Raw genomic sequence first — 12,741 nt, 5'->3', positions numbered from 1 at the left:
CGGTCAAGCTTATTGAGTGCAGCGGTCCATGCCTTCTTGATGAATGGGATATTGCCGTAGAGATGGAATTGATTTCGTAGAGAGGCGCATCGTCTTCGAGACTGCAATATTGGGGAACTTGAGCATTGTTTTTGCTAGCGAATAGTTCGATGTCGACGGGGTCAAAGGGCTCGATTACATGTTGATGAAATCAATCAGGGTGCAATTTTCAATTATCAGTTGATTCGCTGCAGTGTGTGTACGTGTCGATATTGTTTTGACCGAGAACTTTCGTAGCATGCGAGGGTGTGTGTGCCCAGTGACAAGATGCCAAATATGAAGTGTTGTAGGCGCGAAAGTAGTAATTCTGTAAAGGCCAGCCGTTGGGGTGGTGGATGACGCACTCGGTAGGGTGTGATGTATCGCGTTGAAGAGCAAAGGTGATGGGAAAGCCACTGCGTCGTAATAGACACACAGAGAGGATGTCCTGTGCAGCTTGCGGTATAATGAGGACGGGGACAAGTCCAGAAATGTGGCCACGTTGTGTGAGCGTGATTTGAGATTTATCGGGGAACTCCACGGTAAAGTGACCTTGTTCAAGATCGATGACACCTGTAGTGGTGTTACGGGTATGAATCATGGCGTCCGAATTAATGGGAGATGTGGCTATATAGGTGGGTGTTGTGGGTCCATTGCGAGAAGTACTACTATGTGCGGTGTAACGCTCTGTGGACATGATAAATTCGGGTTGTTTGGGGAGAGTGTGAGTAGGGCCGGAATGTGCGCCACAGTGGACCCCGTGGCATCAGTTGGAGAGGCATGCGGTAGCATTTAATGACCCGTTTGGGAGCACTTGCTACAAAAAAGAGTAGAACGATCAACTGGTCACTTGTTACCTTTGTGGTCGTTGAAACCGCAACGGCGACAAATATAATCGGGGCATCCAAAAATACTGTGGCCAGGATTAGCGCATATAGGGCAGAGCTTGTTGCGGCGTGAAGAACCATTGGTTGGATTGTTGGAGTAGTGCCAATGGTGGGCGCGTTTAAGCCGAAAGTAGAAGTATGGACGTCGAGGTGATGATCGCCAGTGAACTTCATGACTTTCGTGTAGATATCATCAATGGACAGGGCATCGATGTCGTGATTGAAAATATCAGAGCGAAGAAGTTTGTAGTCATCACCGAGGATATAAAGCAGAGCACAAATAAGGCACTTGTCGGGAACAACTTCGCTGACATCAAGAAGGCGATGTCGGAATTCCTCTACGGCTTGAAGAGTCAAATCTGGAGACCCGGCGGCGGCGATGAAATTGATTAGTGATTTCATGGCAGTCCAGAAGCGACCATGACTGCCAGTATTGGTGGTGAGGCAGATGTATTTAAAGAAGGCATGCGGTGCTTTCGACACATGTGCCTTGTAAATGAAATTAATCAACGACTTATTGATGGAGTTTAGTCAATAAGTATGCGGCGACAGCAGTCATAAAAGAGCATATCGGGGCCTCCGCCGGCGGATAGATCATTGCATTGGGGATGAAGTCGATGGATAACACCAAAATGTCTAAGTTCCATACGAAGACCAATTAACCAGTTGCCGAAGTTTGGTGCAGTTGTAACTGTCTTTGTACTTAAGCCAGTCACTGATGGCTACGTCAGGTTTAGTGGGAGAGATGCCATATTTCTCGCCTATGGACTGAGGTTTCTTGAAAATATTACGAAGGGCTTGTACCTGGTCAAGGGCAGCTTGAAGGTCGGCGCGAACAGTGGTGACCGGATCTTGAAGACGAGATGAATCGTGATCAGACTTGAGCTCAGTTTGTAGCAGAGCTTCAGTGTGGGCGAGCTTTTCATGGGCTTCGTCGAGGCGGCGCTTAGGGATGCCCTTTACACGTTCATCGCTTGTGCGAAGATCATGTAGTTGATTAAGTTTGTATTATAAATCGACTGACTTTTGTTTGTAGTGTGTTACGTCGTCATGGGTTTGGTCACTGTTTGTTTTAATAGGATGAGCAATTGTGCGAAAAACCACGAGATGAGCTGAGATGACAGCGGTGCTGACGGCGATTTTTAGAGATGTCGTGAGCAACAAGATCGAATTCAGTTAGCATAGCATGAATACTGAGTAAGTGTGTCTTTGCCTCTTCGAGCGTCTGATACAGTGGACAGCCAGGCCAATTATCGTCGTGAAATTCAATCTATCGAGAGAATCGAAGGCCTGAGGTATGGTGAAGACATTAATAGTGGGAGGCATTTTAGACGATTGCGCTTATAATCGTGATTGTGGTACCTGTGGCGGTGTGGCGCGTTGTGCAGCTGAGTGCTAAGGCTATAGGACAAAATGGAGACACTACTATGGTGTAGTAGACTATTTTCAGTTACATAGGCCCATGACCTGTGAAACAATATAGAACTATGAATAGAGTGACTTTATTACCCTTCTATCAAGGGTTATATATTCCATATAAATTTCAACGGTTTACACGTAAGTGTGTAATACAATCTTATTATAGTATCATAAATATATTGACACTCTGACATTTGTCAGTTCTCTTGTGTACCATTTAGTACCGAACTGATAAATGAAATATTTGTCAGTTCTCCTGTGTTATCTACTTAGTACCAAACTGCTGTTGTTTGTGAGATCACGATGATAGTGTTGATTTTGATCTAACACATATGTCATCCACCGCCTTGCACCATGACCCGCTCCACGGCGTATTTGTACTCGAACATAGTAGACACTCGGTCATAGTGGCTTCGGAGATCCATAGTACGCAAGCGCCAGCGCCAGCGGCTTCGAAACGCCAGCACAATATAGTACCAAAGCAGCGTTGTCGTCGACTTGCTGTACCCACCAATGTGTGCCTCGAACCGCGTCCAGCCATAAAACAGGCGCGCGCGGATGCTCGTCTCGCACGTCGATGCGCCGAACTATCACCGGTCATGGTGCGACCCCGAATATATGGCCGCAAACGCCTTCGTATACATGTCAAACAGGTTGACGCTTGATGTGTACACAGTGTCATCAGACCCATTGCGTATAGTTATTTATGGTTTTCTTGACGCGCTGGTTGTCGTACGCAGTCAATTTCGGTAGCGATTTCTTGGCCAAGGCACGGATACATTTCGACTCACTGCTATACGTGCGGCACTTCTGTCCGGTTTTGTCAGAAACACAGAACAACGTTTGATAATTGGTGGCCGAAATGAACTTGCCATCAATCAGTACGCACTGGCGCAGCGCGGAAGGAGAATGTATGTCGTCCTGATGGACTCCGTAGTCTAATGACTCAGTATCGGCTCTGACCGGGTCCAATTAAGACTTGCGGCACGCATCCAAGGTCGCAAACCTGGTGCAGATGCCATCACCGGACTCGGCCGATGTGCAACCCGGTGACCTGTGGTGCATCGTACTAAACGATGAGTACTGGCCATCCACAGTCTGCAGGCAAAAGTGGCGCTGGAACCCGCTGAAGTATCGTATGGTGCTGTCAAGATGGTAATCATCTAAATTGGCCATGGCAAAGTTGTCGGCGCCCATGCTGGCGCTGGTACTGGCGCTGGTGCTGGCAACAACCGTGACGATAGTCGTGATGAAGAATATGTAAGACATTGTGAAATAATAATGAACTTTTCCATCACGAGGTCGCCGCTTATTGACTACAAGATAAAAGGGCATACCTCGGGGCATAAATCGCAGTCAGCATCTAAATATACATATTTACCATGTATCCTAATAATAGAATTCGATTGGAAAAAAAATCCATTTTTACATACACAGAAGTCTAGATTCTAAAACCACCATAAAAAAACCTACGTATATGTAGTCCTATATAAATGTAACCGCCGAATATTTGTCGTCCAGTCCGGGCGACGGACGTATAGGCGCGAACGCCGCGGGTCTGTAAGGACAGTTTCTATAAATATCTTGCGGTCAATTTGTATAGATTGTCACGGTTATGTGTGCAATGTGGTTGGACATAGTAATCACGCTCGTATTAAAGAGTTGACAAAAGGTCACAAGAAGTTCAAAATATCACTTCCCAACAACAATAACAACAAACAAGTGATTTACACGGTTATCGTCATTGTCACAACCGCTATTGCAGCGGCGACATTTGGTTGCAGCATCCCGGAATCGAATCCTTTTGCACGGGGAGTGGTCAAAAAGTGCCTGAATGACGATAGACACAGATTACGCGGCTTTATAAGAGCCTTCTGCGTCCCAAAGGGCGATGGGATTGTCTTGCTGCAAACTGTGCGAGTCGGCCACCCCTTTTGTGTATCAGTCGAGGAAGGCGATGTCACCTGCAACGTGTACGCGACCGTCAAGCCATGTCTGAAAACATTGTTTGTGGACGATTTGCCCACCGCAACAACGGATTTCAATACTACTATGCCTCAGCCTCTGCGCCAATGTGTCAAGATTGGAAAATCGTTTCTACTGGTTACGAACGACAATGGGCTGAGCTGTGCCGCCGATGGCCCAAAATGCCACAAGTACGCTTCCACATCTAAATGTAAGACTGTTACTAAGAATTCTACCATTTCTGACACCGTACTACACGCTCACGCCAAGTTGTCAGAGCAAATCAACTATTGTAACGTGGAGTTGTAAATAAAAAACAATATGTCATATATTATTTAGCACACAAATGTCCATATAGTTTGTTATCACGCCTTGCACGACTAGCACCTAACATACAGCATTTCACGCACGTTCTGTTCACAGTGCGATACGCACTGCACGTGGGCGTACACATATTCGCTCAGAAATCTGCCATATTGCGCGTATATCGCGCACTCGGCAAACAGTCACCTTCGTTTCTGGCGTCACAACGAGGATTGCGCGCTTTGCCCAATTCCGCTGAATTTCGGCAAGTGACTGATCAATAGAACACCATTGGCGTTATTGTCTAGGTGCGCAAGTCCTTTGACGTTGGCGGCCACGTCTCACTCTGGAACGCCGGCCTGCTCGTTTCCAATATTGTATTGGCCGGACTTCAGCGACTTGGACATGCTCAGGGCGTATGTATGTTCCTGCACAGTTCGACGTGCGCTACGACCGTGGATACACTCTACACTTCTGTACGATGTACACAGCGACTGTGTCCGTACGCCCACACACGGTCTGCTACTGGAGCTCGTAGGCACGGAACGTCAACCACTGTATACATATGTACAGAAGCAGTTTACTACTGGCGTCGGTGCACCAACTACAGGCGTCAGTGCACCAACTACAGGCGTCAGTGCACCAACTACAGGCGCCATACATGCGCAGTGTGTGCGTGTGTGTGAGAGAGAAAAAAAAAGAGAAAAGAGAGAGAGAGTGAGTGAGTGTGAGAGAGAGAGAGAGAAGAAAAAAAAAAGGAAAATCGAAAACATGAAGAATTTATTTATGTAATGTCAACCATGTTTACCTCCGATTTAAAACAATGTTGGTGTTGTAAGTACCGAACTGTTCGGTAATGTTCCTGGGCGTTAATAAGAGTGCGAGAACTTCTAAGTGTGGGCGATAACTTATAAGTGTGAAAACTAATAAGTTTGAAAAGTTCTAAGTTGTATTGTGCGGTTTGTTAGCGAACGGCCGCGCAGGCTCGAAAGAAGAGGAGGTTGGTGTATGATTGGTGCTTTGCGAACCGAAGTGCGGGGTAATATGAGCTGGAGGTTGGCAGATGACGATATATGTTGAATGGACTTGTAGGCTCGAAATTGAGTAGATACACGATTTGATTGGCGGCAGGATTCTCAAGGAAATCCTTCGGAGATAGTAAAAATACGTGGTTTAGTTCATTCAAGAAGTTCATTCCGCTAAGGTAGACGTTTATTCAACTATTGAGGAAATAAAACTAGGTTCACCGTTACATTGTGTTTTGAGACGATCTAAGATTGCTTTTTTTCTTTCTTTTTCTTGTCTGCATCATGGTCGGTCCATTTACGCCACAATGCTACGCCGACGTGCCCACTCCTATGTCCATTGGCGTCAAGACGCCAGACACGAGATCTATGTGCTCACGCATCCAGTGTTCCACTGACGTCACCACGCTCACATGACCGGTATCGTTCGGCGTCAGCGCGCTAGCGTAGTTCCGTGGATATACGCGCTCGCTCACGAAATGTTCTCCAAAAGTATGCATATGAGAAAAGAAGCCACCCATCGTGATACTATTTTATAATGTTATTTGTTACAAATATAATTCATTTTCATGTCATCAACAGGTACCTGAACAAGATGTGCCTGGACTATACAATACTTCTGTGTTCACCTCATCTGTCTTTGTTAGGTTTAAACAATTCGCAACATATACGCACTCGTAGCTCACTTAGGTACAGATGTTCCGATCCTTTTGGGCCATAAATTCTGATTTTGAGGCCAAAGTATAAACACTCTGATAAAATTCGGGTACACACAAATATAGTTGTACACAAAAATAGACTCTGACAAGATACATTTGCGAGTATATCATATAAATCCATGAGTAATGTGTGCTTGAATATTTGGTTCTTTCTGCATATACAAAAAGTCGGGTGTATAATTAACAAGGCAACAATCAATAGTAACCCAGAGTATCTATGGAGTAACTGTAGAAATTTCTGTCTCTTCCAACATCAGCTGCTAAAAGGAGAGTATATCAATTCTAACTCCTGTGTATTGGTGACAACATAGTGTTGTTGCGCAGCACTTGAGGTGAATCCCAACCAAGCAATACCTATGCCTGTGATGTGTGGAGCGGGCCCACACCTTCTCACTTGGTAATATGAAGCATTCATGAGGGTTTTAGGGTTTAGGTAGACATTTGATATGTATACGTTGCTGAAGAAATAGAAAGGTAGGTACGATACAAAGTTTATGAGCATACGATTGTTGTGTGGCTCATACCAGAAAGTTCCTTAAAGCTACGTGTATATCAAGTTCTCGAGCGAAGAATGCGCGTGAATTGAATCCTTCAGCCTTGAAAACGAGACCACTTTACCATGTTATAATAATTACATAAAACGCGACAACGCTGATAAACAGTTGTGTACCAGATACAACTTTATTCTACTAATTGAACCCAAAATCAATTTGAAAACAAATTTCTCACCGAAAATCCCAAAACGCGCATAGGCAGGCTTTATTATGTTTGTGCACGTAAACACCAAGCATCTGAGTTCATCCAGGCACTTACTGTTGATATTACATACATCCGTGTCCCCCCATAACGCCCGGCAGTACCACAGGTAGAGAGTCGGTCGAGTACGTACTATGTATATATATAAGATTCCCTTTACAAGTGTCTACCCACTTCCCCTCTCCATGGCGTACACAGCCTTCGAGCTCCCCACTCCCCATATACATTATATAAATATATATATCATATATGTAGCGGAACATAGCCGCTTGTGTACATGTGTACATGCTCAGCCATACAGCATATGCCACCGTCTGGTAGTCCTTCTACACGGGATCTTTTGCGCGCCATAAGAATTAACAGCAACCTCCTCCTTGTGGGGTAACGGTCTGCGACGGACCGAGTGTCACCTTGTCTCCCTTCTGACCGACAGCCGAAGCACCCATTCTATAAATAGATAGCGAGGTAGGTATACATGTTAGCCAATGATATCGTACTGTCCGATTCTATAAATGCATGCGAGTTAAGTTATACTTGTCCGTTGATATATCGCACTGTCCGATTCTATAAATGCATGCGAGTTAAGTTATACTTGTCCGTTGATATATCGCACTGTCCCAAAGTTTGGTGCGAGGTCAAACCCTATTCAATTACGGCCCTGGCCAACATATAATACACTAAACACCCGCAGTCAGTATCAAACCAACTGACACTCGAGGTATCCAGACCACTCCAGAGCGCACAGTGATGAGAGTTTGGCGAGGAACGAATACACACAGGCGGCCCGTTATGAGAAAAACAATTGCAAGCTGAACACATCCTGAGAACAGAGACACGGACATTTAAACTTCTATATACAAGCACACTGCAAATAGCAGAAGTATCAAGGACATGAGACATGCCTGCTCTTGATCTCTCCAGCCATGGTCATGAAAGCCTGCTCTACATTTGTGGCATTCTTGGCACTGGTCTCCAGGAAGGGAATACCAAGCTGATCAGCAAGTTCCTACAGGTTGTGAGACAAGAGAAAGCCATCAGTAATCGAGCCAGTATAATAATATATATATATATATAAATAAATATATGTGTATAAACGTAATTGGGCATGTACATAGCTATCGAACAGAATCAAATATAAATATGACTGTGGACTTTCGAGCTAACATATCTCTAAAAGAATGGTACGGAGCATCCATGTATGTGACAACTAATAAAAACGAAGCAGAAGTCAATAGAATATTACGTGGGAGCCTCCGAGAGATAGAACTTTACGCACAGGTATGCAGACATAATTTTTTTTATCGACAATCTTCACATGCTCACTTCGTCCTTTCATAGCTGACCAAAATAAAGATAGGTAAAATGACAACATCAATATATAACGTATATATATGTGTGTTCTTGCGCGCGTGTTTAAAAATATATAATTACGAACCTATTAAATTTATACATCTCAATGTTTGATATGTGCATGTATATATATGTCGTATCGTCGTAGGGCAGGGAAGGAAACGTACCTTAGCCTGAGTATATTCTACGACTTTCTTTGTGGTCAAATCGCTCTTGTTACCAACCAGTAGCTTGTTTACGTTATCACTGGCGTATCTATCGATTTCTTGCATCCATTGCTTTACGTTGTTGAAAGAATCGTTGTCCTAAAAGAAAAACAGATTGTGATTGTCGTCAGCGATTTGTACGATATAAAAATATGCACATACATTGCGGAAATTAAAGCAGTAGTTAGACGATTATACTGGCTATACTACACACATCACATCTGAACAACTGTGTGTTGTAAATGATTCAATCGTCTCCCCTTGGGCATTGGGAGTTTATCGACAGGCGCTCGAGCCATCACAAGACCAGTACAAATACCAACCACGTAAGCCATCAGAACGCAGGTTGTTTTGTTGATAAAAACACCTACCACTGTAAAAGACGTGTGGGTTATACCTTAAAAAGCGCGAGAACGTACATAACGTTGAGAACAATGTATGTAACACTCTGAAAACAACGTAAACAATGTAAAAGACGCGTGGGTTATACCTTAAAAAGCGCGAGAACGTACATAACGTTGAGAACAATTGTTACTAGGTGTGCATATATACACATACCGTGACGTCGTATACGACGATGATACCGTGGGCGCCACGGTAGTAACTAGATGTGATTGTGCGGAAACGCTCCTGGCCAGCAGTGTCCCACTGCAAGGTACAACAACAGGTGGATTAGAAAGGGAGGGAATGTGTCTGTGGCCAACATTCGAGGTGCAAGAACAGCCGGCAAAGGTACAAGGATAAATATTTGGTGTGATGGATATGAACATAAAAGCAACCAGCAACAGAGACAACCATCTGATGTGCAATGAAATACTGTGGTGCTGGGGTCTATGCGAGAGAACGGAAGGGCCTATCGGCGAGTTTGAAGGACACATGGTGCACATGTATGTGAATTGAATAGATTGAATAGATTAAGATCGTATTATACCTATGCGAGATATGCGTATATAATATGTAGCGCACATAGCAGAGAAACTGAGCACTATAAACAAGAGGCACGGATGTTAGACGGAGGACATACCCACGCCACACGCATATGGCCATATCATGCAACTACCGTAGCAATATCAGAACAGGTCCGCAACAGACACCCACGTACGAACAAACACTCAACTCAAGTAGACTGACAATATACGGTACACCCTATACCGAAAAAGAGATACTACATACGATTTGCAGTTTAATGGTCTTTCCGTCAAGCTCGATTGTGCGGATCTTGAAGTCCACACCAATGGTGGAGATGTAGGATTCTGTGTAGGTATCGTCAGCGAAACGGAGCAGCAGGCATGATTTACCCACACCGGAGTCACCGATGAGAAGGAGCTTGAAAAGATAGTCGCTATAAAAGGATAGAGAAGGCAGAAAACGGATTACGAAGCAGTTTGGAATTGAAGTGATCGCCATTGAAAAATGCACATAAATGTCGGTATGTTTACACACACATGCGTGTGCGTGTACAAGTATATATATATATATATATATACATAAATACATATATATTTACATATACATGCATACATACATACATATATATATATATACATACATACATATATATTTATATATATATACATGCATACATACATATATATATGAATATATATATACATATATACATTTACCGTGATTGTTGATAATTTCATTTACGATGATAATGGCTATGAAAGGCAGCTCCACTGAAAGTAAGAACGGATTACGGCACAAGAGAAAAAAAAACATCTTTTAACGCCTTTTGGTCTCGGTGGATACGCCCGTTGAAATCCGAATTCAAGTCAGATAAGAGCACATAAGCTACCTGTGATTCACCATATACGCACACTATATGCCAAGCGATATTCATACAAATGAAATTGTATATACATATATACATACATACATGTACGTGCACATATATAATGTTTAATATATACATACATATATAAATATATATATATTTAAATACATATATACACACATACGTATATATAGAGATGGTTTATATTTATATATATAAATATGTGTGTAAATCGATACGAATATATATATATATATAAATATGTATATATATAGTGCATGAGAGTGCGAGTTTATATATAGGTGCGAGTGTATGTGTGTGCGTCGTACACATGTACACACACACGCACACACACACACACATATATATATATGAACATACACTATGTATCATACGTACACACACACATATATATATATTTATGAATATTTATATATATATATATATATATATATACATATATATATATTTATATATATACATATTTATATATATATATTTATATATATACATATATAAATATATATATATTACATATACCTGTATATAATATACATATAGATACATAATATACATATATATATATATATACATATATTAATATATATATTTATATATATATGTATATATATATTTGTGCGTGTGCTGTTTTTGTTGTTTTGCATTCGTGTATAAATGTTGTTATGTTTGAGTGCGATGACAAGATCGTATACATTCGCTTTCTACAACAGTGTGCTCAATAGGACTAGTGAGTATCTTCTTCCCTCTCAAACAACACAACAAATCGAATACAATACAGTAACGCCAATATCCATTCAATATTACATACTATTCGGGATTCATGTTTTTGTAGTCGATATGTTCAAGCGTTAAGATGGTATATGGTCATATACGATACAAACACCCCTGCTTTAAAACTATCGTTAAAGTGTGTGACATGCACAGGCTTGTTGAATGTCGGCCAAGAGAAGATTATGTTTTTGAAATTGAATGTTTGTGTTTCACCCTGGCGGCCTGGCCCGACTTGATTTTCTACTCCCTTCCTGACAATTTTGGGTGCAAATACGTACTACCTAAACGCCCAAAACAATAGTGAACCTGTTACGTATATTTATTTCCCTGAATCTATCTGCGAATCTGGGACTCCGGCGGAGCTTCCAGTACAATATTCGCCATACTGGTCACGGCCCCCGAATGTGATACGGGCATACGGCGGTGAAAACCAAGTGCAAGTTTTAATATAGGTCACATGTTACTGGTGTTTATAGATTTAGAAGGTCAGATTCAGTCCATACTTCTGCCCTAACCAGCCGAAATGTTGGGCCTTTCTTTCAATAAATATTTAAAACGAAATGAAAAATCTTTTATGTTGGCTCCTAGAGTCGTAATTTCAACCGAATTGTGTGTACCCATATTTACACCTATATATACTGTCCGATATATATAAATTTTGGGCCTTCTATGCCGTATCGTTAAGGAAAAGTTTTCGATTCAACTCTCCAACCTTTTTTTCCAGTTTTTTTCATCCGTATCGTCGGTATCGGGTATTTAAATACTGAGTGCCGACCATACACTTTCGAGTAAAACGTAAAGATACAGCATACGTAATCTTTTAAACCGTATAAACGTACACACTTTAAAAAAGAAATAGCTTGTTGAAATGTATACTAAAAATATTGTAAAATAAATACATTCACAAGAATGAGTACCAATATATATAAAAACAAAACAAAATAAAAAATAATTGAAAGATATTTCGAGATATGTACACAAATAATTTTATGGAAAGAAACAAGTTCTCCAAAAAACCAGAATACTAAAACCTGTCTGACGATAATATCTATTATTAGACGTTTTGGAATTTAGAAAAAATATACACCAACAACCGACGACATTCTGACCCAATCAAAATTCCGATATCTAACTAAATCTGTTCGAAATGCGAACGTGTCGTATTTGTTCGAACTTTCGTGAGGACGTGGTGTTCAGCCTGTCAGGTGATGAGTGATGATGACTCTGGTGAAGAGTGAGAACATAAAAAAAAGAAATGTTCGGAACAAGTTAAATATATATGTATCGAACCTTTCCATATAATTTGTTATCAAGCTCAACTATGTAAAAATACAATTGTACATTTGTAAACATTTTTCTAATATTCTTTATTATACAGCAACATTCTAGATATAATATATTTATATAAAACCAAATAAGTACGGTAATATATAGCAGCGTATATACATACTATACATGTACTAAATTATATAGCAGCATATATACAAATATATATACTCATATACTAAAATATACAGCAGCATA

The 12,741-nt window shown here is 41.4% G+C and overlaps 2 protein-coding genes across 2 annotated transcripts; both read right to left on the bottom strand.

Moving 5' to 3' along the window:
• Nucleotides 1-208: 208 nt before the first annotated feature.
• Nucleotides 209-3,593, bottom strand: SARC_08762 (hypothetical protein; the record flags this gene model as incomplete). The annotated part of the gene is made up of 4 exons (XM_014297247.1): nt 209-705; nt 869-1,394; nt 1,710-1,878; nt 3,331-3,593. The coding sequence occupies 4 exons, from the start codon at nt 3,591-3,593 to the stop codon at nt 209-211; spliced, it is 1,455 nt and encodes a 484-aa protein (XP_014152722.1).
• Nucleotides 3,594-7,071: 3,478 nt separating this feature from the next.
• SARC_08761 (Ras-like protein Rab-1A) lies at nt 7,072-11,410 on the bottom strand. Its single transcript, XM_014297246.1, has 6 exons — nt 11,255-11,410; nt 9,822-9,990; nt 9,207-9,296; nt 8,610-8,747; nt 7,995-8,098; nt 7,072-7,539 (listed from the first exon to the last, which is right to left on the bottom strand). The coding sequence occupies exons 1-6, from the start codon at nt 11,266-11,268 to the stop codon at nt 7,449-7,451; spliced, it is 606 nt and encodes a 201-aa protein (XP_014152721.1). The 5' UTR covers nt 11,269-11,410; the 3' UTR covers nt 7,072-7,448.
• Nucleotides 11,411-12,741: the final 1,331 nt, after the last annotated feature.

Source organism: Sphaeroforma arctica (assembly GCF_001186125.1).
Source record: "Sphaeroforma arctica JP610 unplaced genomic scaffold supercont1.822, whole genome shotgun sequence".
NCBI lineage: Eukaryota > Ichthyosporea > Ichthyophonida > Sphaeroforma > Sphaeroforma arctica.
The sequence above is the reverse complement of the archived record's forward strand: the minus strand, read 5'-3'. Positions and strand labels throughout refer to the sequence as shown.